Source organism: Oreochromis niloticus, linkage group LG17 (assembly GCF_001858045.2).
Source record: "Oreochromis niloticus isolate F11D_XX linkage group LG17, O_niloticus_UMD_NMBU, whole genome shotgun sequence".
Classification (NCBI taxonomy): Eukaryota; Metazoa; Chordata; class Actinopteri; order Cichliformes; family Cichlidae; genus Oreochromis; species Oreochromis niloticus.
In genome coordinates, this window is record NC_031981.2 from 21,649,091 (window position 1) to 21,675,522 (window position 26,432).

General features: G+C 40.1%; 2 protein-coding genes across 4 annotated transcripts; both read right to left on the reverse strand.

Annotated features, from left to right (window-relative positions):
* Nucleotides 1–4,155: 4,155 nt before the first annotated feature.
* On the reverse strand, nucleotides 4,156–19,917 carry LOC106096967 (class II histocompatibility antigen, B-L beta chain). Of its 3 annotated transcripts, XR_003214424.1 has the most exons (7): nucleotides 19,782–19,917; nucleotides 19,428–19,694; nucleotides 18,924–19,110; nucleotides 8,001–8,107; nucleotides 7,776–7,910; nucleotides 6,561–6,708; nucleotides 4,156–4,538 (listed from the first exon to the last, which is right to left on the reverse strand). XR_003214424.1 is itself a non-coding variant. In XM_019346451.2 (5 exons), the coding sequence occupies exons 1-5, from the start codon at nucleotides 19,831–19,833 to the stop codon at nucleotides 16,505–16,507; spliced, it is 777 nt and encodes a 258-aa protein (XP_019201996.1). In that variant the 5' UTR covers nucleotides 19,834–19,917; the 3' UTR covers nucleotides 15,957–16,504. The 3 variants fall into 3 exon arrangements, 1 of the variants encoding a protein (XP_019201996.1); XR_003214425.1 differs by lacking the exon at nucleotides 8,001–8,107 and having other exon boundaries at nucleotides 18,820–19,110; XM_019346451.2 differs by lacking the exons at nucleotides 4,156–4,538; nucleotides 6,561–6,708; nucleotides 7,776–7,910; nucleotides 8,001–8,107 and adding exons at nucleotides 15,957–16,538; nucleotides 18,597–18,729 and having other exon boundaries at nucleotides 18,820–19,110.
* A 1,001-nt stretch (nucleotides 19,918–20,918) lies between these two features.
* Nucleotides 20,919–22,351, reverse strand: LOC100691149 (H-2 class II histocompatibility antigen, A-U alpha chain). Its single transcript, XM_003458446.5, has 4 exons — nucleotides 22,207–22,351; nucleotides 21,831–22,073; nucleotides 21,420–21,701; nucleotides 20,919–21,332 (listed from the first exon to the last, which is right to left on the reverse strand). Exons 1-4 carry the CDS (start codon nucleotides 22,349–22,351, stop codon nucleotides 21,202–21,204), a joined length of 801 nt encoding a protein of 266 aa, XP_003458494.3. The 3' UTR covers nucleotides 20,919–21,201.
* Nucleotides 22,352–26,432: the final 4,081 nt, after the last annotated feature.

Genomic DNA, 26,432 nt, shown 5'->3' on the forward strand with positions numbered 1-26,432 from the left:
ACAGCCAGCCTCAACAGGCAAGGATAGGTCCACCAAAGCCCCCACTCTTGACCACCAATCAATACACAATAATCCAACCCCTACGGTGCCTCCTATGGGTAGTGGGCCCATGCGAGGGCAGGCTCATGTAGCTTGTTAGGGCTGCGCATTGCTTGGCTTCATGGACTAAGGCCCAACCACCAGGTGCTCTCTGCCACGCTCCCTCCCCAGGACGGCTCCAGGGTGGAGCCCGGGTAACCCTTTTCCGGGCAGGGTACACCGGTCCCTTGCTTTTTTAATCACTCATAATGGTTGATAGAATTGGTCAAATGAGCAAAAAGAGTATGATACACCAACAAAATTCTCAGTTGAAATGCACTCTCTCCATGACATTCACGACAATGACAAGGGGTTCCTGTAGCTCATGTGGTGGAGCACGTCACTTACTAACTGGAAAGTTTGTGGTTCAGTTCCAGTCTGTAGTTTCCTTGTGCTTCTCATAGTTCCTAGTATACTTCAGCTCTATTCTCTACCAACAGCCAAGCAAGCTGATTCATTCTCCAACAAAAACCAAAGCAGCTAAAATTGATTAACAACCTCTTTGGCTACTTAACTGGCCAGATCAATATCCCAGAAGTTTCATCGACTTGACAGTATAGTCTGATTAAAAAGTTTTCATTCAATTCCTTTGAACAGCATATTCGTTTTATATGTGAAAAACACCACCTTTGAGGCCCCCACCGACTGTCTGCTCCTTGCATCTGACTGCCAGCAAAACAATCTCTACATATGATATAGATATAATAACTCTAAACACAGATGGATCTATCAACAATCACAAATAATAATAGCTTTATTTGTATAGCACTCTTCAAAACACAGAGTTACAGTTATTCACAGTTTAAATAAAAGCCACACATTAAAGATAACTACACATATTTCACCACACAGTCAGACATTCATTCCAACATACATACATACTTCCAGAGATGCAAATGGCTGCATATTCAAAAAGAACCCAGAAAGCTAGAAAGATAATCTATAAAAATGTGTTTTCGGCAGAATAAAATCATAAAAACGAAATAAATGAATAAAAATCACAGAATCATAGCAAACCTCGCCTCAAGTTTTAAAATCAGACAGAGGGACAGTCCAGAGACCCTAGTTAGAGTATCAGAGAGGCTGACTGCAGTGATAAGAAATCATAAGCTCTGTCTTGAGTGTTGTTGTTGAAGCTCTCTATGCACTGTTCTTGAGCTAATATGAAGGCCACATGAAGTCTGAAAGTCTGTAAGTCTCAACTCTGCAGCGGGTTTATAAAAACATGTAGTTTCCTCATTTTGAAGAGGTGAATTCAGAATGTGTGTGCGTGTCAATCAGGCTGTGTAAAGTGACAGAACTAGGCCTTTGCCAAATGGTGTAAGGCTGAAATTAAGTGCCTGTATAAGGTACTTGGCCACAGAGTGATTGGCAGAAAGCGATAACATTCCATCAAAGAACAGGTGTGCTTAAATGAGCGCCTGTGGGTTTTCACCTGGTTTATTTCTTAGTGCTCCTGAACATCTTCCAAACAAATCAGTTCCTGTTTTACATAATGCTACCTTTGTTTTTACTAAAACTTGTTTATCCTCTTACTGTTCACCACTTAGGTGACACTATTCCCTTAAAAGTAAATACTGGCCACAGATTGAAGGCCATGGTAGAGGTTTGCACTCTGAATGCTTCTTGTTTGTTCTGAAATTGCTCTCAGTGGTGCTTTTACGTTTCCTTTAACTTAACCTGATTTTTATTTTCTTTGGAGATTTTTTGTTTTAATCATTGTTGTATTTATATAAAATTTTAATTCTTTATTCTTTTGATCCTCCTGCTATAACACAATAATTTCTCTTGTGGGATCAATAAAGTATCTCTCTGTCTATCTATAGAGTGATCCGTGGACGTTGTGGATTTATTATCAGGTCGGATTCAACTCTGTTTCCAGCTGTTTACACCTCCATACGCTGAACGTTGCTTCTTTGTATTACCTTCTGGGTACTGCATCTTCTCATATATTATCCTTCCCTGTTGGTATAGCGGTAAGTATCCCCTCCGGTCGGTCCTGTGGTAGATCTGTGTTTGATGCCTCGATGGTGAGATTTTTTTTGATTTATTGATTTTATTGATTAGCATTCAAATATCTCAGTGAATACAGAATAAAGATTACCACAAAGCAAGAAAGCACAAGAAAAGGCTAATCAAAAGGTTTTGGCTGAAGCATATGCTTATTACGCCAACCCTTTTAACAAAATATCTTTTAGCATGCAGCTCCTGTACAAAGGGCTCGGAGCAAAGAAAAAAACAAAGCAAAGCAAAAAAACAAACAAAAAACAAAACAAAAAAAACTTTCCACCTTAGATAAGTAACTACATCAAAGCAAAACAACCAAGAGTTTCAGTATTATTAAGTGTGCCTTTTCTCGTTTCACCTCCCCCCGATCTCTCGCAAAGACTCGGGGTCACAGCTGGACTATTGTTTCGTTTATATGGGCCGATGATTTATTTATTCATTTTAGTAACGGTATAAACAGTGAAAGGTGGTGGATTGGCTAGATGTAAACTTCAAATATCTGCTCCCCTTACCAAGACATCCCATATTAACTTTGACGTTTACGGTGCCTGCCAAGAGCTAGACAGCTAGCTAACTAGCTAGCCCGGGCTGGCTGGCGAGAAGATCTCAATCTCGGGATGTCGTTTTCGCACACACCCCGGTCTTCTTTTAAGATATTTTCAGGCGAGAATGTAGCTGTGTAAACTTCAAATATCTGCTCATTTGATCAAGACATCCCATATTAGCAACAGTGCTCTGACGACGTCAGTCCCGCCTGACAGCTAGCCGGCTAGCTAGCTAGCGCAGCTTGGCAGAAAAAGCGACCGGGCCTGCCTTACAGTGAGAGCGGGTCATTCTCGTTTCACCCCCCGGTCTCTCGCAAAGACTCGTGGTCACAGCTGGACTTATGTTTCGTTTTTATGGGCCGATGATTTATTTATTCATTTTAGTAACGGTACAAACAGAAAGGTGGTGGATTGTCCAGATGGTGGTCGATGTGGAAAAAATAACTCAGGTTTTAGGTGGTGAAGGGAGTTGAAGGGAAGTTATGAACTGTTTCTGAGAGACAAATAAACACCAAGATCCTTTTCTGTGTAGCTGACAGCTGGTAACTGTGCAGGGGTGGATCTAGCAAAGCTTTTGCCAGGGGGCCAGGTAGGGCATTAACAGGGAAAGGGGGGCACAAAGATATACTTTTCTTTCTTACTCTCATATAAAATGTCTAGCTTTTAGTAAATAGTTATCTGAATCTCACAACCAAAGTTTGTATAATAATACACAAGATTGGCTGTAGACCATTGTTAATCATTCAGAACACTGTGTAAAAATAACAAAAAACAAAAAGTGAATGCAAAAGTGCATAAATATTTATTTTACGTGTCTGATGTGTGTGGTGGGGCGGGGTCTGCAGTGCCGCTGCAGGGGAGGCGGACCCACCTGAGCTGCATCTGCAATCACGCCTCTCAGGCGTAAAGTCTGTGCTCTCTTGGCTGTTCTTTTGGTGTGTGTCGGGCTGTGAGATGAAAAGCTACAGCCGGCTGTGTGGGTACACCAACCATGTGTGAAAAGTGGTCCATAAAGTAATGCTACAAAGCATGTTCATGCAAACATCGTCGGGTCTGCCGTGGTACAATGGGACTTCTGCTCATGAACCTCTGCGCACAGCGTCTGCAAATCGGGGCTGTACGAAGTCACCTCATCTTTACACAAAACTGTAAGCTGTCATCTGTGAGGCGCGAGCGGTGTTTGTTTTTACCATAGTTCATGGTGGAGAATGGCTGCTCTGCTGAGTTTTGCTCCCTGTAGCCGTATGAATGGCAAACTACACTACACTGAAATTTTCGCTTTCTAGTTATTATTGCTCTTTTCATTCTTGATTTATATATTTTTCTAATACTCTATTTTTAAACAAGGAAAATGAACTACACCTTTTTAAATCACTGTCATAACTATTCCACAAGTTAACTCCTCTAACAGAAACACATCTCTGCTTTATGTTTGTCCTTATCTTGTTTTTTCTTTTAAAGAAACCTGTTCCCCTTAAGTCATATTGACTCTCTCTGACTTTAAACAGCTTCTGACTGCTGGGGCAAAGCAAGTTATTTTGTGCTTTATACATTATCTGTGCCATTTTATATTCAACTAAATCATAAAATTTCAGGGTATTCAGATTAATAAACAAAATGTTAGTTGGTTCTTTATAGTTTGAAATAATCATTCTCTTACTTAATTGCTAGGAAGGTACCATGTGGGTGTGCACACTGTGGGTAGCTTTTGAACCATCCTGTTGTTCCAGGGTTTTTCTACTTTTCCACTTTCACCACTGGTTAACTCACAGGGTTTACTGCTTAATGAGGGTTAATGCCAGTAGATACAGTGTAATCATTTTTCTATAAAAATATATTACTATACTGTATAACAGTATTAACTACATTACAAATGTCTCCTCTGTCCCGTAGGTAGAAGATGCAAACCCCGGATGGGCCTGGGCCCCCTTTCCCTGGCGGGTTGCACAGCATGGGGGTGCCTACTGGGGTCAGCGGGGGAGCTGGCCCCAGGGAGGGGTCACTTGCCCCTCCCTTCCTTCCCTCCCCATCTCCAGCGGCCTCCCTCTTCCCGCTCCACCACAATCACCCGCACATGCAGGGCCTTGGGGTAGGGGTGTGTCACCAGGGTGCAGAGGAGACATCCCCCCCCTCTGTCCCCTTCTGGCTGCCTCTGCCTCAATTTTATCCCACAACTTAGACATTCACATTACTCACACTCTCATTACACATACATATAGGATCTTGGAGGTGGGCACGCTACACGGATTCCAAACTACCATCAGGGTGTACACCTCACCCCTGGCGTCGTTGCCCACCTCTCAATTTTAAATACATGTAGACATTGAGGGCTAGCAGGAGGGGCTATACGCTTACCTGCTGCTCTGGCAGGTGGCTCCATGCCCTCCTGGGTTTTAAATGCACCTTAGAACACACATACATCAACAGTACATATGAGCGGGTGGAGGGAGGTTTGGAGTCTTCCTACACCCCCGTTCTCTGCGGCCTGCTGGAGCAGGGGGGCTAGGAGGAGGAGTTGGCCGTCCGACTGGGGTCTGGTGTATGGGGCCTCCCTGCTGCTGCGGAGTCGGGGCTGTCTGCTTCTCCCCACCGCAGGGAAAAGGGTTACACCACCTGAGTCTGGGTGCAGTTTCCCCCTCCAGGGGCAAGGGTACCTAGACTCGGGGCTTAGAGTACGCTTGGGGAGTGTGATTGTGTGTACAGCGTCTCTCTATGTCTGTCTCCACGTTGGGTGAGTGTTGAGCAATTGTATATGAGAGCATGAGGGTGGGAATAGATGTTTGTATCTGTGTGTGCCTGTTTGTCTGTGTCTATATGTCAGGTTGGGTATCAGACGCCACCTCTCTGGGGACATCTCAGGCCCTCCAAGGTTTGGAGGCCCATCTCCCCCCACCACTTCCCCTGCCGGTGGCGGACGCCCTCAGACATCGGTGCGTTGGTGGTTCTCTGTCTCCGGGGGTGGGCGCCCAGGTACCCACCGGCTCACTCCTTGGCGGCTGCTTATTGGGGCCTGGAGCCTGGGGCTCGCTCGGGCCACTTTGGGGATGGGGTGCCCTTGGCCTCTCGGCCCGGGGCTCGGCCACTCAGGCACAGCTGGCTGCCGGCGGAGCTCACGGGCACGTCACTGCAACCCCCCCTGGCTTCTGCTCCGCGGCTGCTGAGTGACCCCTCATCTGGGACTCTCCTCAGCTCTTTCTGGGATAGTGGCGCGGCTGCCCCTCTGTTGGTCTTCCTTGGTCTCTTGTGTTCTGGGGGCCTCTGGATCTCTGGAGTCTTGATCTCCTCCATACCTGCTTCATGCCCTGGAGGTCGGGGCAGTGGCCCCCCACACCCTCTAGCAGATCATTACATGAAGGAACCTTTTAAAAACAAGCGCGTTCATGCTCACAGGTGTACACACGGGTGATCACACACACAAACTACACCCTTTTTGGCTCCTACCTCAAAGCACACTGTGCGCTGTCGATCTCACGTGCTGCACAATAATGTTTAATATTTAGTATTTACTGTCATATTCCCATATATCATTGTGATCTTGTTTATTACTCTCGTTTTCTTCTGCTTGCTTTCTTTTTTCTTTCTCAACAGGTGATCCAGGTGATCGATATATGTATTTTTTGTCTGCTTATTCTGTTGGTTTTTGTTTTTTGCCCTTTTTCCCCGTCCCTCTTCTCAGGTTTTTTTCTTTCCCTCTTTCTTTCTCCACGTTCTCTCCTCCAGTCAAGTCTGTCCCGTATTCAGCAAGTGAAAATAAAATAAACAATAAAAAGTTGAATCAAATGGACCATTACGGCAAGGCTGGGATGGTCCATTTGGTAAAGTAAATCCGTTGGGCATCTTTCTTCGCCTTTAGACAATAATTCTGATGGCAAAAGAACCAAACGGGACAGGTTAAAAAAAAAAAAAAAAAAAAAAAAAGAAGATGCAAACCCCCAAACACCCACAGCAGCCATCATTATTCAGAGAGCTGACATATTTGGGGCACCTTGGATGGAGCGTGCCCGTATTAATAGTGTTTGCTCAGGCTGTTAAGTTGCTCCAGCTTCAGGAAAGGATTCCACAGGAATAAAAACTTGTCCTGTTTAAAAGAAGGACATATTTATCGCATTATTAACTCTACTGGTCAGATTTACTAAGTTAGCAAAACTGAATGTTGTTGCAACCACAGAAAAGGCCCAATTTATGAACACAGCAATAGCAGCATAGAAAACATGATGATGATGATGAGGCAATAGATCTACTTAATAACAATATATGCTGTAGTAAGAATAGGAACAGATTTTTTTAGGATTCTCTTGAAAACAGAAGGTTAAAGAGACAAAGTCAAGAAAGTTACTGAGTGCATGGCACACCGAGGCTTTCAGTCTTATGCCGGGCTTACACTGCGCGATTTTTGGCCCATTTTGAGCCGATTTTTCAGTCGTGCGACCGTTTTGTTGATCGGCCCGAGTTTGGCCTTCATCGTGCGTCGTTCATCGTGTAGTATATGTGGGGTAACGAGAAGCGATTAACACCTCACGACCAGCTCCCGATCATCAATCGCTTGGTCGGGAGGATTTCATGTTTGAAATCCTCCCGACCGTCATGAGGGTGTCACCGCAGCCGCTCACACTGCGCACGCGCAAACACATAAATGTCGGTGAAAAAGACGGAGTAGCACAGCAGTGCAGCGTGTGATCTGGACACAAGCGATGGAGGCACTTGTAGAACTTTGGAAAGCTCATCTGAGTCTTTTCGATGTGACATCACAAAATTATCACGACCACAACAACCGTGAAAATAGTTGGATCTACACCACTGCTCAGTCACAGCTGCCTGATCAATGTTTTTCATTGGCAATTTAGCAAAGTTGATGATGGTGGTGTGAGTCTGTGTGAGTGAAAGACAGAGAGGGAGAGCGAGCGACAGATTTTCTGTTATAACCTTCATTTTTATGGACGCACAGTGTGAGCACTCAGGTCGCATCAGAGCATCGGGCCGTATAGTGTGAGACCCTGCATCGTGACCTACGAACTTCTAACTCCTGCGAGTCAATCGTGCAGTTTGAGCTGAAGCTGAAAAACGCGACTGGAAAAATCGCACAGTGTATGCCCAGCTTTAGATCAGAATATGTTATGTTATGTACACTTCCAACAAACTCCTTACTTTGACACACAGTGATGTATGCAGCAGACTTCTTATTGTAGTAGATGAATCCAGATATTGCAATAACAAATCCAATCACGAGTCCACACAGTCCAACAGCTATCTGAGTTCGTTGTGCCACTGGGAGGGAGGGGTCTGAAACAGTGAGATAAAAGTGAAACTCGTAATTATGCAGCTTCAATTTTATATCTCTAACTTTAATTGGCATCACAGCAGCAAACTTACCCCAGACCAAAAACATCGGCTCAGAGAGACCAAGGTGTTCGACCATGCAGGCAATTTTTTCTCCTGAAGTTGGGATGTACTCCAGGTAAGAATGAGTCTGGTAGTACCAGTCAAATATCACAAAAGCACCTCACAAAACTTGTGACATGGCGTAACTCAGGTAGTGACCTTAGTACGTTGGAGCAGTGTGCATCATGTGATAGAGCGGCTGTGGTGTGTGAGACCTGTTGGTGGTCTGGAGTTACTTCACACTGAAAGCATCTGGAGTATCGCTATGTGCTGGCAAACTGGCATTTCATCTCCGAGAGAGCTATCCCAGAAAAGTAAAGCAAGTGTGTAAATTAATTTCTTAATGTTTGTAAAGCATTCCTATGTTAAGCTTAACAACTGATATATGGAGCTCGGACGTCTGTGCATTATCATCAGAGGTGGGTAGTAACGAGTTACATTTACTTCGTTACATTTACTTGAGTACATTTGTGAAGAAGAAACACTACTTTTACTCCACTATATTTGACAGTATTTGACTCGTTACTTTTTTTTAAACAATAAATTTCACCCATGAGATAATGCTACTAATAATAGATCATGCCGTCAGTGGAGTTACCTGTAACTCTTTCACCAATTAGATGTAGTCATGCAGTCACATGATCTGTTGTACAATATGGCGGGCAGAGTGGCCCAAGAAAGAAGAAACGTGAAAACATGGAAGAGGCAACTGTCTACGCTAGAATTGAAGAGGATTAATACCCTTGGCCTCATATACAAAGCATGTTTTGCCTAAAAGCAGAACAAAAGAACAACTATAACACTGTGTCTTCAATGTGAGCCAAAACAAACCGACATTTCAGCGTGAAAAAACTCAACTCATCTAACCTGAGGAAATGTGTAAGTTTACTCTAAACTTCTTTTTCGCTGTGGTTAGGTGGATGTCAGTCTTATGTTACAGCGAGTGGTGTGCAGATCGATACTGAAATATCAATTCTTCCGATACCGGTAATTTATGTTATAGAATAGATTCTCATATTAAAATATCGATATTTTAGTACTTTGGGGTAAATTTGTAGATCAAACAGCACACAACTTCAGGTCTTTTATTTCTATATGATTATTTTGCATTATTAAGCAATAGGAACAAGTAGTTTGATGTTCTGTAAACATTATGAAGCTATATTATTATATTATTGTTAAAATTACATAATACAATTATATATTGTATTATGAAATACAATGAAACGTTACGTTTTTGTACAAAGTATTGGTATTGGATCAGTATCGTCGATACCACCCTGAATTTTACTTGGTATTGAATCGGAAAGGAAATCAGTGGTATCGCACATCACTAGTTACAGCAGCTGTGTTGAGCTCGATTCCTCGAGGTCTGTCACATGACTGCAGGGATATGGAGGCGGTTTTCCTCATGCCCTGAGTTCGATTAAACTAGAATGAGTTCTGGTGAGATAAGTTTGTGGGTGTTGTGTCTGCAGCTTCGGCTGTCCTTTTAACTGCTCACTGGTTAGCTAGCTTGAGCTATAAGCTAACAGCTAGCCTGGTTAATGAAGCTAGAGTTCCACACACATGCAAACACAGCCCGTCTCTACTGCTTTAACTGTTAAATCAGAAGGCAATACAGCGGTTGACAGGGTTTATTATGTGAAACAGCAGCTTGTTCAACAGTCTGTGTTAGGAGGCTAGCATCATCCATCTTCCTCCCCTGTCATTGGAATGGGCGTGGTTTCATTTTTTTTCAGCCACGCCTTCTCAGGACAGCCATGGAGAGATTAGAGGCTACATCGCAGCTCCAGTCACGGCTTTCATCACTGTCTTTCTTGTCTTTCCCCCGAGGAACAGCCAAACAGTGCAAGGAGGATCTATTGCCTAGCATTGCTTAGCTTTGTATACGTTCTTATTTTGAACTTAATCTGGAATTAATAACATTCATTCATTACTGTTTGTGCGGGATATGAATGACAAGATTTTGTTTTTCAACAAGAGTTAGTAAAAAACATCTCCAGTGTGATAAAATTTTAATGCCAAACATCTGCAGCTTGGCAGTCTCTACAGAACTGTAATGCCCGGTCCTAATTCTTTTGAAAACCATATATCTTTCCACAGGTCTCAACTTCATCTGACATCACCTAGACACAGAGCTGGATGAGGCCAGCACAAACAGCAGCCTATCTGACAAAGATGACTTCTTTGGATCCATGGGGTCAGGAAAGCCAGAAGCAGGGGAGCTAGAGAGGTACCTTTCATGGAGGTATGGATCTATTGCATGGCTTTCCTCACATCAAGAAGCTGTCAATCAAAATCAATACAGCTCTTCCTGCAACTGGAGCTTGTTGGACTTTTTAGTCAGGCAGGACTCCTGTTCACTGCTAAACAGTTACATCTTCACAGCAAAAACCTTGAGAGCAAACAGCTGCTGAAGCTTAACCATCACCTTACTGAGTTAAAAAATGGCACATTTTTGCTAAATATGCAGAAATAGATGCACAACCATACAATTTATGGTAAAGTAAGCTGCCTTGTATGTACATATGTTGAAGTTGCCTCATTCTAATTGTTTTCTGAGGCTGCTGTGCCATTTGGAGTAAAAGTGACTATAAAGTATATAGCATAGCTTGTCACTGGAAATGGTTCTCACTGTTTATATATTTATATTATTTGCTGTAAGTATTGTTTAAAAAAGCTTTATGTTGTAAAAAACTAAAATCTGGAAATTAGAATTGTTGTGCCTTAATTTGTTAATGTTTTTACATGTATTCTACTTGAAAATACTAACATTTGTAAATCTATTTATTTATGTTTGTCTGATAGCACTTATTTTAAAAAAAAATAAAACAGACATTATACTCAGTGCTTGAGTGGTCTTTCACCAACTACCTTTTTTACTCTTACTTGAGTAATCTTTTGACGACTACTTTTCACTTTTACTTGAGTAATAATATTTTAAAGTAATGCTACTCTTACTTAAATACAATTTTTGGATACTCGACCCACCTCTGGTTGACATTGCTAAGTCTGAACGTACAATGGATTTACTCAAGTTTTACTTTGAAAAAACTGTGTTGCAGGCTAAACAGTTCCGTCGTTCAAAAAAAAATAAAACGATGAAAAACACCTTTTTTCATACTTGTGTTAAGTTTTGTATAGAAATTTCCCAAAATTCAGTCTCAGGTTAAATGTGATAGAAACAGCTTACACTGACATCCATCTTGATAAAAGATGAGTGTCGTGAAGCATAATGGAAAGCAGTGCATTTATTTGCACTGCTTTCCATTATGGATGTCTACTTATGTTAAGCTTTAAGTATAAAAGGGCTCATTCTACAACCTGTTTTTTTTTTTTTTTTTAGTTGTTGATTATAAACATTATTTTGTGCTGATATTAGACAAAATAATTCTTTTTTTCCAGAACCAAAGAGTTTTTTTTAAATCCGCATAAAATTGTATTTTAAATTACTTTTTGAATATTATTTCAAATACTTAGATTTAAGGTTCTGCTAAAAGTTTAAATAAAAAGATCAGTATATGTGCAGTGCAGTGTAGTGTATTTTTGCATAGAAGTGTACCAGAATAGCTTTAGTGTTTTGTCTTTTTAAATTTGAGTGTGAACTTATAAAAATGCAGCAAGATATAAAAAAAAAAACATCTTTATTCATTATAAAGTAGACTATATTAGATTCATATCGGTATCAGCAGATCCAAATTAAAGTGGTATCGTGCCGTCTCTAGTAATAATCACAACAACGCCAACAGTAACCACTTAAGCTGAAGCTTCTTCAGCTGCACCCAGGTTTGCTCGACATTATCGGTTTATTCGATAATGAAATAAAACAAAATAAATTGACCGTTTCATATGGTTTTATTTAAAATTTTGAGGGCATTTACATGATCTAAGATCCAGTCTCTCAATGTTTAGTTGTTTGTTTTTGTCTAAAAACAAAAAGCAAATAAAAAACGGTTTGTCACAGTCTGGCGAGGGCAGACTGTATGAATTGAAAAAAGGACCCAAAACGCAGACTCCAAGGAACAGGGAACAGAACTTGAATGTTAACAAAAAGCGAGCCGTTTAATCAGGCTGGTAAGAGGTACAAACAAAAGGCAAGGCAAACTGAAGCAAAATTAACACAAACCTAAACTGGGAAATCTAAACAAACAATAAGCAAAACCTAGGCAAGAAACTTGGAAGCATGGCATGGCATGGGAAACATGGCGTGGACAACAGACGACCTGACAATGACACACTGAAAACAGAGGACTTAAATACACAGGAGGTGATTAGGGGAAGTGGGAACACATGGAGGAACAGCTGACTGACATGAGCCTAATGACAGGACAAGGGAAGTGAAACTAAATACAATGAACAAAGAACACACGACTCCTTCAAAATAAAACAGGAAACATGAGACAGACATGATAATACAAACTTGATAACATAAGACACGCAGCATGAAACACAAAGGGTGAGGGAAACTTAAATACAGGGGAAGAAAACACAAGGAGTCTAATAACCAAATGAACTTCGCTAATCTAATGAACTTAAACATAAACAACATCCAAATAAACTAAAACTTAAAACGCTGGGTCAACAGACCCAGGAACATGACACTGTTAACTAATTATTCATTTTAGTTGTGCTTATATGCACAGCTGGGTGACTTATTTGTATGTTTTATATAAAAAAAAGTCCAACAATGATATAAACGGTCAGATAATGAAGTAAAATATAAAATATACTGAAGCAACAATCTGGTTGTTAAGTGAGAACGTATGAACCCTGCTTCAGGGTCCAAAATGCTCTGTGTTGACTAACGTGTGTTTTTAACATGTTTTTAACATGTTTTAATGTTTCAAATTTGTTCTGTTTAATCTGAGCAAGCCCCTGCAAACATGAACATAAAGCTGAGGATCAGAAAATTTTCATAACAAGTAATCCAAACCATGCAGCATTATTAACCCTTTAAGACCTACCATAGAACCAAGTCCGCCAGAGCTTATATTATATTTTTACATGCTGTAGTGCCATTTTTGGGAGGATTTCAAGTTGATATACATCAACAACCATTATAGCCCAAATTTTAATAATATGTATGCATTAAGTGCATAGTAATTACATAAATTGCAAAAAAAGTACAATAAACTACCAAAAAATTGAAAATCGTTTTGTTTGTTTTTTTACATATATTTCTAGTAAGAGAAATTTAAGAGGCTTATCCCTCAAAACTGTAAATACAGATATTTGCACAAAATAGTTTCCCACCACAGCAAATTTATTTTGAGTGTCTTCATAGTTTTATTTTTGAAATACATCAATTTTTAAATAGTGCAGGAAAAACAAAAAATAAATATTATGATGCAAGTTTGCAAAAAACAGCATATGCATCAAAATAAACTATTTCCAGCAGTGCGATTTGAGTCCTAAGCATCCCAGAAATGACACAGAAAGTCATAAAGTCAAACATAACTTTTAAAAACACCAGTATAGGCTCATAAGGCCCTGATGGTAAAAAACTACATTTCCGCAAAATGACGTCACTTCCGGTTTCGGGCAGGTCATGACGGACATGCGATAGTTCGCGCTGATGGACATGGAAAGTGTTATTAACAGCTGATCGGATCGGCAAAGCGAGTTTCTGGAATATTATGTTTTTGTTGCTGTAAGTGCTTTTATCCAATTTTTGCAAAGCTATATGTGGAAGGAAACCGTGACTTAGGACAAGCTGATGGCATAAGATGTAAGTACAACTCCTCCGGTTTCATATGCAAAAAAAATTATTGCGCTAGCTTGCAGTGCTACCCGGATTTAAAAATGGCAGGGCTCTAGACTAACTTTTTGACATGGGCGCACCGGTACGTCTAACTTTAAAAATTTAGGCGTACCGGCACAAAAGTTAGGCGCACTCAAATTTTTCAACCGCATCGCTTAACACCGCAGTTTTACATGTGCACTTTCTTTGGGGGAAAGTCCATACAGACAATATTCATTTCTAAATTATTAACTAACAAACTTGTGCTTAAAGTGCTTTGTCAATATTGTAGAAAATGTTAAACTTAATCATCATCTTGGCTCCTCTGACGACCTGTTTGCTGCTGCCTGCTGCTGAAAGGCAGTGGGGAGAGGGGACACCTGGGCAGTGCATTTATTGCAGCATATAATGTGTTTTCTGGATACACTGTGCTTTTTCAGCATTCAAAGATTGATGGCACCATGTCAGAGCTGGCTATGAATTTCAGACGGATCAGTCCTTAACTTAACACAAAAGTTATCAATAGTTCTTTTCATCTTTTCTTATTACCCACAGCTGCATCCACTCCTGTCAGGCCTAGGCTGATCACTAGGGCTGGGTATCATCACTGATTTCTATAATCCATTCGATTCCGGTTCTCAAAGTCCTGATTCGATTCAATTTAGCCTCAGACAGTCAGAAATATTATAATTCTGATCATTTATCAGTACTGATACATGTGAGACTTCATCAGAATTGTGAACATCACAGCAGATGCCTTTGTGTGAAAGTAACTGAGAATAAAACACAGAAAAACATGAAGGAGATTTTCCTGGTCTGGCGTTTTATAGCAGATAACCTAAAAAATATTCTGCAATATTCTGCAATTTTGTATAATTTTAAGAAGTTTAAATTTCTTCAGTATTGAACAGCAGAAATTAGGCTTTCTTGTCCGAGGTCATTTAAGTGAAAAAAGAAAAAGAAAAGAAAAAGACAGCGGCCGACAGCGCTGTAAACAACGGTAGACTGGTGGGTAATAAGCGAATGAATAATGCAGAAAACAGAGATTTGAGACGGGAAACTGTTCTTGAAGTACAGAGAGAGAGGGAGAGAGGGAGCTGTGCATGAAGTGTGATTTTTATCATGGTGGAAGCAAAACAGCAAAAGTCAGAGGGAATTCATGACGACACTGATCAAATGTGAAGCGTAGTTTGCTGCTTCTTTTGCTGCTGGCTCAGCGAATTTTGGTTGGAGAGACAAAACCTGCAGCTCAGAATCAGCGCAAAAAAGACGTAAACACAGAGCGGACCCGACACATCAGAATCGGTAAGCTCCGACAGCGCTTCCGTGTTCGGGCCGTGGGGTGAGAAAGCCGAGAAAGACAAAGCTGATTCTGATGCGTCGGGTCCGCTCTGTGTTTACGTCTTTGTGTGGAATCCGTTAATGAATTGATATCGCTTTATTCAAGCTACTCACCTCTCTCTTCCACCTGCACTTTCAACTGGACCACGGCCAATCAGAGATGTCCCGCCCCTGACTATCTCTGATTGGTTTAGTCCACGATAGGGCATAATGTGTCTGTTGTTGACCACACGGAGAGTTGCAGAGATTTTTTTTTTTTGTTACCCGAAAACAAAAAAAAATATTTTTTTTAGTCGCACCACAAATTGGTCGCACTCTAGAGCCCTGAATGGTTAAGCAAAACGGAGGGTGCCCGCTCCGACCGGCTTTAAAGGGTTAATGAATAACCTCATATTGTGGATAGATCATATCAGTTGTTCTTCTGACTGAAGTTTGCTCCGTTTACAGCATCCTGCCATGCAATTGAATTTGTCCCTAACCATCAGGAACCCTCACGTTAACACTTGTTGAGTGTAAAAAGTTAGCATTCATCCTCCAGCTTCACTGTGCTAATGTATTTTTACATTACACTAACCATAGCTCTGTCGCTAGCTATAATGTAAAGCATAATTATATACCATCTAGCCCAACCTCAGTATCCCTACAAACGTCAGTACTGCTTAGTTTTTTGTCTTCATTTATGTTTGAAGTGATAGCAGAGCTTTACATTTTAAATTTTTAGTAATCCCTGAGCCAGAACATGGTATATCATCTTCAGATGGAAACTAGCGAGCTAACTCCCTGCTAACTTCAAACTCTGTTAAACTTGATGAATTTTGTTTCTCATGGATGTCTGGATGTCAAACTTTATTGGTACATCTGCCAAAGCCGCCACACTGAACATTTTATTAAAGATGAAAGAATTCAGACAGTTTTTAAAGCTCAGTGATACCGTTTGATGTTTGACTTTGGGACCTGAAGAGGAATTTGGACCCAGAAACAGCTATGATGTCAGACAGATAAAGAGAGGCATAAAGGGGAAGCCAAGCAGGCTGTGAATTGTAACCCTAAAATATACCACCACTCAAAAGCAAATTTCCCTTTACTTAGTTTTTATAGTTTAAGCCAACTCAAATGAACTGGGTTGATCAGCTTTTTGAACAAAAAAGTACTGGTAACTTACTTAAAATGAGTTCTAATGAGAAGTTGATGAAAACGGAGTTTAGTCTACTTAATATATTTAATTAAGCACAATATTAGGTTTTACTGTGTAACTGCATTACAAATGTGTCCTCTGTCCCGTAGGTACAAGATGCAAAGCCCCAATCACTCACAACAGCCATCGTTATTCAGAGAGCTGTGATATTTGGCACCTTGGATGGAGTGCGCCCATATTAATAGTGTTTGCTCAGGCTGTTAAGTTGCTCCAGCTTCATGAAAGGATTCCACAGGAATAAAAACTTGTCCTGTTTAAAAGAAGAACATATTTATCACATTAACAACTCTATTGGTCAGATTTACTAAGTAAGCAAAACTGAATGTTGTTGCAACCACAGAAAAGGCCAAATTTATGAACACAGCAATAGCAGCATAGAAAACATGATAATGATGATGATGATGATGCAGCAACAGATTTACTTAATAACAATCTACTCTATAATAAGTATAGGAACAGTTTTTTTAAGGATTCTCTTGAAAACAGAAGGTTAAAGAGAAAAAGTCATGAACGTTACTGAATGCTGGGCACACCGAGGCTTTCAGTCTTATGTTAGAAAAGTGGTTCACAAACCTTTTTTGCTAGGCCCCCCCTTTGTTTTACAAGAAAAGCTTTGCACACCGAAAACTGAGATTTTTTGACTCCTGTCAGGTGGGTGACTTTCGAAAACTCCGTTTTTGCGTTTACATGTGGACGAGGAACACGGAGTTCGTCACAATGCCACAACATCAAAGGTATGTGCCTTTTTTCGCGTCACGCTGTGCGCCACGTTATTATTTGTTGAGACGAGAGGCGGAGAAAGACAAAATACCGTTGCTGTTAATCTTACTACCTGCAGTTTTTACACACTTTCATATGCACATGCAGTTACTGTCTCTCCATTTAGAAAGGCAGAGGCGTCATGGTGTCATCTTTTTACGTGTAGTTGTTTTTTCCCGTGTAATAATATTCAACATTGCTGTCAATACATACATACAAAAAAATGCCTCTGTGCAAAATTGGTTCAAAAACATAAACAACTGTGGGATACGGTTTGTCCATGATTTGGACAGGGGAAACAAATTGTCAACCTGATATTATATTTATCCCACTGTAACTTTACTGTATAAAGAGCTAACATCTCCAAAATGTCAGGAGTAGTTGTCACGATACTGGTTGTGTGACCCAGTGTGTGGGGTTTAATGTATCATTTTGTATTCATTTGTGTTCTGGTTTCAGTTTAGCTCATCTAGTTGATTTCTAGGTTGCTGTTTAGTTCTTTTGTTTCTTAGTTCCTTTTTGTCATCTCCCCTGTACTAAGCCTCCCTGGTTCGTATGTCTACCTGTCATGTTTCATGTCTGTGTGGTTCTTGTTGTCAGGTTTGCGTCATGTCTAAGTCTCCATGTTTCCTTTATACTTTGAAAGAGTCCGGCGTTCCTTGCTTATTGTATTTAATTTCACTTCCCCTGTCCTGTCATTAGGTTCATGTGTGTCAGCTGTTCTCCCTCATGTGTTTCCACTTCCCTAATCATCCCTGTGGGTATTTAGTCTCTGTGTTTCATTCAGTCTGTGTCGTGTTGTCTTTGTAACCTTCCCGGTTATGTCTCGTCACAGTTCTCATAGTCACAGTGATAGAATTAGTTTCATAGTCTCATATAGTGTTCAGTGTCATAGGTTTTCATAGTCTGTTTTCCAGTTTAGTTGTCTTGCCTGCACTCGTCTTAGCTTTTGTTTTGCCTTCTGTCATCAGCCATAATAAAGGCTCGCCTCTTGTTAAAGTCATGTGACGTCTTCTCGCCTGTGTCTGCTCTTGGGTCCTGCTCTAACTAACATACCGGCGCACCTCACCATGAAAGTAGTTAGTCATTATAGGAAGTGTTTGTGAACTAAAGATCAAGAATGTGGGATTCTGTTGGTCCGTGATTTGGACAACCCAGCGCGTGCTCCCGATGCGGGGGAAACTAATTCTGTCGAGGAGACCTACCTTGGCACTTGAGCAGGTGAAGCCAGAGGGATGATATGCTTCCTCATATTTTCTGGTGTTTGGCTTGGAATAAAGTTTGTTTGGAAACCTATTTGGCGATGCTTCATCTCCTGCTTTGCATTTGTGTGGGAGCCCTGTCAAAAACCTGTCCATTATGCTACCAGTGTCCAAGCCTTTTTTTTTTTTTTTTCTAAAATTCAGACCCCCCCCCACCCACACACACACACACACACACACACACACACACACACACACACACACACACACACACACACACACACACACACACACCACACACACACTCTCTCTCTTTGGGAACTGCACACTTTCATCAAACGTCTTACTTTAACACAGTGGTGTATGAAGCAGACTTCTTCCTGTAGTAGATGATTCCAGATATCGCAATAACAAATCCAGTCACGAGTCCACACAGTCCAACAGCTATCTGAGTTTGTTGTGCCACTGGGAGGGAGGGGTCTGAAACAGTGAGATAAAAGTGAAACTCGTAATTATGCAGCTTCAATTTTATATCTCTAACTTTAATTGGCATCACAGCAGCAAACTTACCCCAGACCACAAACATCGGCTCAGAGAGACCAAGGTGTTCGACCATGCAGGCAATTTTTTCTCCTGAAGTTGGGATGTACTCCAGGTAAGAATGAGTCTGGTACCAGTCACCATCAGGCATCACGTCAGAGTAACTGACGTCTGTGGTCACCTCCTGGCCGTTCCTCATCCACATCATTCTGATTTGTTTTGGATAAAAGTTGTAGGCACTGCACACAAGCGTAGATGTGCGCTCGCCATTTGGCCTTTTCACTGATTTTAGTTTGACGGTGGGTATAGTTGTCAGATTATCTAAAAGAAATAAGTTCCATGCTTATGATTAAGAAACCTACATTTGTGCACCTCCTCTGTTAACAGATGTATTCCTTAAATATATGTAATGTAATGCATCATAGAATCGTTGTCAATTATGGCATACTTGGAAATCAACTGTAATGTCATGCAACTGAGCAAAACTCATAAAGCACTATTGTTATTTACAGTAAAACAAATATAATAATCTTATGTCATCAAAAATGATCATAAAAATATTTGATGTAAAAAGTTCACAGCATCAAAACCCTATTTAACATTTGATTTAAAACATTATTAAGAAACAAATCTCTTACCTGCGTATTGGATGGCATCTAACGTGTCCGTACACAACAGTTTCCTTTCAATCTTTCTTGTTATTGCATCAAGGGGATCACTGTTCCACCATTTTGCTGCTTCAATTGAATACGCTGTGAATCCCGTCCAGTTGCCTCTTGTGCTGTTGTACTCCATCATCAAGTTCTTATTAAAAAAACTAGTTAATATGTACTCGGTTTCTTCAAAGTGTGGCCCTTTGAATGTACAGCATGCTCTCGCTTGGTAAAAGTCTTCATCTGTGAGAACTGAAATAAAAGGAAAGAAATGTACTGATGTTAAAAACAATAATTAGAATTTAATATTTCACTGATTTGTTCAAACACAAAACTCACCCGGACTGAAAAGAGAAAAAGCCACGAACAGGATAAACTTATGTAAGTCCATGTTTCATGTGTCTTGTAAGATGATACAGGAAGAAGACTTAATCTGCAGCATTTACATGTTCACCAAAACAAGGAAGGGAAAGCAGTGGAAACTCCCTCTGTCCACTCCATTTATGAGAATAACTGATAATGATTAGGACTTTGCTCCTTTGTTTAGCTAGCACTTGTTTGTGCACTAATAATAGATGAAGTGACTTATGTGGACAATCAAACTGTTGTTTGACAATCAGAAACAGCAGAGAGATGTGGGAGGATTTTGTGTTGAGACTGTAAAGAAGAATGTTTTAAACTGTAGATTAAATCTGCATAAATCATGAAGATTTGACAAGTTGGTTAATTAAGTTCTGTTAGGTTTTCTAAATGGATCCTAAGTAGATGAAAAATTCATATACAGAGACCGATATGAACCTGACTCTAGCAGCAAATGAATGTTAAGAGGTTAAAATAGATTACAGAATTCAGCCTACAGAAAGCATTGTTAAGATATGCTTTTACTTTTCTTACAGCTCTTGTGAGAAACATCACTAAAGTTTTCTTGTCGGTAAAGTGAACTGTATAACAAAACCTAATATTCTGTCACAAAAATAAGGCACCTAAATAATCTCTGCAACTAACTACAAACCACTTAAAAACTATTTTTCATTTCCAGTCATTTTCCAGAATAAGTTCATTTATATCGATTTATTTATATATTTTTTAAACTTAGTTTTCACATCCTTGTTAATAATAGTGGAGTAAGTAATAATACTTATGAAGTGTGATGACTTACAATCAGGTAGACGTCTCAGCAACAATGTGTTTAGTACGTTTATGGATACATTCTTTTTTCTAGTCTGGTTTTTATTTTATTTCAGTTAAAAAAAAACACCATTAAGTCTTTTTTCTCATTCTACTTGACATAATGCACCTAATATGATTTTAGAGTTATGGATCATTAGTAAGGCATATTTCAGTGTGAGAATACCAGTAATGCAGACTTCAAGCTCTGCACTAACTTTTAGAACCAAAAATGTTCAGCAGTGCGTCAAATCTGAAAGTGTATGTGTGAAAAGTGCTGATATCACTGTTCAGCTTTATTGCACAGTATTAATAGTATGAAAGAGTTTTATTATAGAAACACTGACAGATCAGCCAAAGAACTACTGCTTTATTTTTTAACTAGAAAGACTTAAATCTGTTGGACAAGTGCATTCATAATGGAAAATGTCAATTATCGCTGGTAATTTTAACACAGCATATGAACCATTACACAACGAATGAAAATAAGAGACAGTTCAGGTTTCTCAGTAAACACAGATGAAAGTTATGCCTGCTGGAAACAAACTAATGACTATGCAATCTGAGCTCTATACAATATGTAGTATACATCTCAACCAGCGGGACCAGAGTGCCCTGCTTTAAAAAAAAAGTAGGTTCCTATGAAAACTCCAAGCAATCCAAGACTCAGGCCAAGTCCACAGAAGACAGCTGGATCGTTGTTGATCTCATCTGTTTCAACCTCTGCAGAGGACAGCAGAAAGAAATGATGAATTTAAACATTAAATCGTATTATATGTGCTAAAATGTCTGAAGCTTCTTTGTTCTCACCCCAAAACCTGGTCTGAGGCTCCTTCAGCGCTTCATGTTCCACAGTGCAACTGTAGATGTCTCCTGTCTCTGGCACAAAGTTGAGGTAGGACAAAACATAAGCGGTCCCATCAGGATTGGACAAAGTTTTGATGAAAGGGTCTTCCACTGTTACTTCTACATCATTCTTGGTCCACTTAATGTTGATCGAAGGAGGAAAGAAGTGGTTGATGAAGCAGATGAGGGTATTATCTTCCCCTGTTATCACTTCATCTCTGGGGTAGATGATGAATTCTGGTGGTTCTAAATTAAATGAACACATGATTTGCTTAAATTCAACTTTCTGGCTTTTGAAAAAAAAAAGATCTAAAAAACTTGCAGCATAAACAGTGAAAACTGAACAGGAAATATAACAGTTTGAGTTTCACTGACCTTTTTTCTTTATTACAGACTTGTCTGGCTTCCATCTGTAGATGTCATTTTTGCACATGCTTCGATAGAATACTGCATATTTGTAAGCGTCGGGTAAATGAAAACTTATGGGAATTTTGCTCTCCCAAATCAGCTCATCTTTTTTAAAGTCTGCATAGTATACTTCATCACCATCGAATGCTGCACAGATTTGAGTATCACTGGAGTCAAAACATCCATAGATGTGACAAAGTGTATGCCTTCCTAGGATCAAGTGACAACACAGTTAAAAACACAGTTTTAAAATGCTCTAAATTACAAACAAATAAATCATAAATAAATCTTACAAGATGAAAGTTTATGGATGAACCAGTAATGGGGGAATAATGATACCTACCTTCAGCCTCGACACAGGCTGCTGTAGACAAAATAATTATAATTTTAAGGAACATATTCAGTCTGTACTTCTCAGCGTTCTGCCTTGCCTTGTCTCTTTTGCCTTTAGTGTCGAAGTTGATTGTGATACATGGCAACTTCCTCATTGTTAAACAAATCATATAAATGTTGCTGGGCAGAACAGGAGGAGGGGAAGAGTCAAGTAGATCTTGCTGAACAACTTAAACTAAGATAAATACAATTTATTGAGCAAAAAATCTAATCCAAATTCACTGTGGTTACTGTTGGGGGTGTTTTATGAGAGAGAAGCCAAAAATGCTCAAATTATCAGTTTTGACAATTTATCATTAAACATTTAGAATTTCAGATTAGTTTTACATGGTGCCATGGACCTCCATCTGTCGGACTCAGAGACAAAATGCTGCTACACTCAGGCAGTAAACACTTTTATTGCGTGTGTTAAAACCAGAATGTTAACATGATTGGTCAGCAGGTGGAGACTTTAGACCCTATGTCAGACTCACATTTCTTCTTCTGCACCTTTTTGCACATTCCCTAACACCAGAATTCATAGCCCTGTTGTTCTCTAGAAGAGTCAGCACTAAAGTTTTATACCTTGTGGTGACATCACCAGTCCAGGCAGACGATCCCCCTCACACATTCCTCAGAGAAGAAGGCTTCTCTCTGCCTATGTCTGTTAGTATCTGAGTCTAAATCTAAAACTATCCTACAATGCATATCTGTGTGCAATAAAGGATCAAACATAATGTGTGATACAAATTGAGGTAATTGTGTAATTTAAAATAATGGGGGTACATGAGCTTAGCAGATACAACAGATGGTAAGTGTTGATGGCTAACGTTGAGTCTACTCATCCTCCATAAGCTGCAATTCATAGTCTTTACAAGCGGGGAACAAGAAGAGCTTTGTAGCTTTTGCAGGTAAAGCAGAATCAATGATCTGCCTGCTCGTTGTTCTTATAATAAATTCTAGGTGAGGAGGAAAAGCCACTGGGCACAGGGAGAGCCAACACCCCAGGAAGGTTTGAACCCACAATCCTGCAATCCTAATTACTGTATTTAGTTAAATGTTGCCACCTGGCATAGCATTTTAAAATCAAGAGCAAACAAGTTCTGCTAACTTTCAAGTTACTTTTTTCTGTTTCACAACATACAGTCAGGCTCCACACGTATTTAAACGACAATTGTAATTTTGGCCACAATACACCATCAAAGTGGATTTTAAATCAAGCAAATATCCATGTCATTGTTTGGCAGATGTGATGAAGTCATCCTTGGAAGTGTTTGACAAAAAGATTTCACTACCTGTTGAACATAGTTGTCATTTCCAGAGTCTCAACAGTAATTTAGAGAAATAACCCAGACGCCGGACCCAGACGCCATCCTATACTGACCCGAAACCATAGTTAACAAAATATTAAATTACTTTTAATTGTGACAGGCGATTTAATTTTAAGCGGTAATGTTACCTTGTATTAATAGACCAGGGAATAAACAAACCAATCGTGTGCGAGTTAAGCCACCCACGTGACGCTACTTAGCCAATCAAATCTGTGCATTCAAGGCGATCGCAACGCTGAATCCACGTAGGCTGCATCCTCCTGAGGCTACATTTGTAGACCGATTATGTCACAGCATCGGACGAAGGCTGTCCCAATTCGTGGACTCCTCCGAATCCGGCTGACAAATGTGTACTCCTTGTTATTATCTTGTTAATAATTTTACCTCCTCACTACGTACGACTCTGGATACTGTAGCTCCTGTGAAATCTAAGGCCTCAAATCCGAAGTACCTGACTCCGTGGTATAATTCTCAAACACGTAGCTTAAAGCAGATAACTCGTAAGCTGGAGAGGAAATGGCGTGTCACAAATTTAGAGGATCATCATTTAGCCTGGAGAAATAGTTTGCTACTTTATAAGAAAGCCCTCCGCAAAGCCAGAACATCTTACTATTCGTCACTGATTGAAGAAAATAAGAACAACCCCAGGTTTCTCTTCATCACTGTAGCCAGGCTGACAAACAGTCAGAGCTCTACTGAGCCAACAATCCCTTTAACGTTAACTAGTAATGACTTCATGAACTTCTTCACAAATAAAATTTTTATCATTAGAGAAAAAATTACCAATAATCATCCCACAGATGTAATATCATCTACAGCTACTTTTAGTACCATCGATGTTAAGTTAAACTCTTTTTTTCCAATTGATCTTTCTGAGTTAACTTCAATAATTAATTCCTCCAAACCATCAACGTGTCTTTTAGACCCCATTCCTACTAAACTGCTCAAAGACGTCCTGCCATTAATTAATTCTTCGATCTTAAATATGATCAACCTATCTCTAATAATCGGCTATGTACCACAGGCCTTCAAGGTGGCTGTAGTTAAACCTTTACTTAAAAAGCCATCTCTAGACCCAGCTGTCTTAGCTAATTATAGGCCAATCTCCAACCTTCCTTTCATATCAAAAATCCTTGAAAGAGTAGTTGTCAAACAGCTAACAGATCATCTGCAGAGGAATGGCTTATTTGAAGCGTTTCAGTCAGGTTTCAGAGCTCATCACAGCACAGAAACAGCTTTAGTGAAGGTTACAAATGATCTTCTTATGGCCTCTGACAGTGGACTCATCTCTGTGCTTGTCCTGCTAGACCTCAGTGCTGCGTTCGATGCTGTTGACCATAATATCCTATTAGAGCGATTAGAACATGCTGTAGGTATTACAGGTACTGCACTGCAGTGGTTTGTATCATATCTATCTAATAGACTCCAATTTGTTCAAGTAAATGGAGAGTCCTCTTCACACACTAAGGTCAATTATGGTGTTCCACAGGGTTCAGTGCTAGGACCAATTCTATTTACATTATACATGCTTCCCTTAGGCAGCATCATTAGAAGACATAGCATAAATTTTCACTGCTATGCAGATGACACGCAGCTCTATCTATCCATGAAGCCAGGTAACACACACCAATTAGTTAAACTGCAGGAATGTCTTAAAGACATAAAGACCTGGATGGCCGCTAACTTTCTGCTTCTTAATTCAGATAAAACTGAGGTTATTGTACCCGGCCCTGAAAATCTTAGAAATATGGTATCTAAGCAGATTCTTACTCTGGATGGCATTACCTTGGCCTCCAGTAATGCTGTGAGGAACCTTGGAGTCATTTTTGACCAGGACATGTCCTTCAATGCACATATTAAACAAATATGTAAGACTGCTTTCTTCCATTTGCACAACATCTCTAAAATTAGAAATATCCTGTCTCAGAGTGACGCTGAAAAACTAGTTCATGCATTTATTATTTCCAGGCTGGACTACTGTAATTCTTTATTATCAGGATGTCCTAAAAACTCACTGAAAAGCCTTCAGCTGATCCAAAATGCTGCAGCAAGGGTACTGACAGGGACTAGAAAGAGAGAGCATATTTCTCCTGTTTTGGCTTCCCTTCATTGGCTTCCTGTTAAATCCAGAATTGAATTCAAAATCCTGCTCCTTACATACAAGGTCTTAAATAATCAGGCCCCATCTTATCTTAATGACCTTGTAGTACCATATCACCCTATTAGAGCACTTCGCTCTTGCACTGCAGGCCTACTTGTTGTTCCTAGAGTATTTAAAAGTAGAATGGGAGGCAGAGCCTTCAGTTTTCAGGCACCTCTTCTGTGGAACCAGCTTCCAGTTTGGATTCGGGAGACAGACACTATCTCTACTTTCAAGATTAGGCTTAAAACTTTCCTTTTTGCTAAAGCATATAGTTAGGGCTGGACCAGGTGACCCTGAATCCTCCCTTAGTTATGCTGCAATAGACGTAGGCTGCCGGGGATTCCCATGATGCATTGAGTTTTTCCCTTCCAGTCACCTTTCTCACTCACTATGTGCTAATAGACCTCTCTGCATCGAATCATATCTGTTATTAATCTCTGTCTCTCTTCCACAGCATGTCTTTATCCTGTTTTTCTTCTTTCACCCCAACCGGTCGCAGCAGATGGCCCTGCCCCTCCCTGAGCCTGGTTCTGCCGGAGGTTTCTTCCTGTTAAAAGGGAGTTTTTCCTTCCCACTGTCGCCAAAGTGCTTGCTCACAGGGGGTCATATGATTGTTGGGTTTTTCTCTGTATTTATTACTGTGCTATCTACTGTACAATATAAAGCGCCTTGAGGCGACTTTTGTTGTGATTTGGCGCTATATAAATAAAATTGAATTGAATT

Bases quoted from the DNA above. Each gene is read 5' to 3' on its own strand.
- LOC106096967 (XM_019346451.2), bottom strand. From the start codon at position 19,833: ATGGACTTACATAAGTTTATCCTGTTCGTGGCTTTTTCTCTTTTCAGT. The intron at 19,695-19,781 runs GTGAGTTTTGTG...CTTTTATTTCAG, and splicing joins TTTTTCTCTTTTCAGTCCGG to TTCTCACAGATGAAGACTTT. The intron at 19,111-19,427 runs GTAAGAGATTTG...TATTTCTTTTAG, and splicing joins AGATGCCATCCAATACGCAG to ATAATCTGACAACTATACCC.
- LOC100691149 (XM_003458446.5), bottom strand. From the start codon at position 22,351: ATGAGGAAGTTGCCATGTATCACAATCAACTTCGACACTAAAGGCAAA. The intron at 22,074-22,206 runs GTAGGTATCATT...ACTTGATCCTAG, and splicing joins AGCCTGTGTCGAGGCTGAAG to GAAGGCATACACTTTGTCAC. The intron at 21,702-21,830 runs GTCAGTGAAACT...CATTTAATTTAG, and splicing joins GTCTGTAATAAAGAAAAAAG to AACCACCAGAATTCATCATC.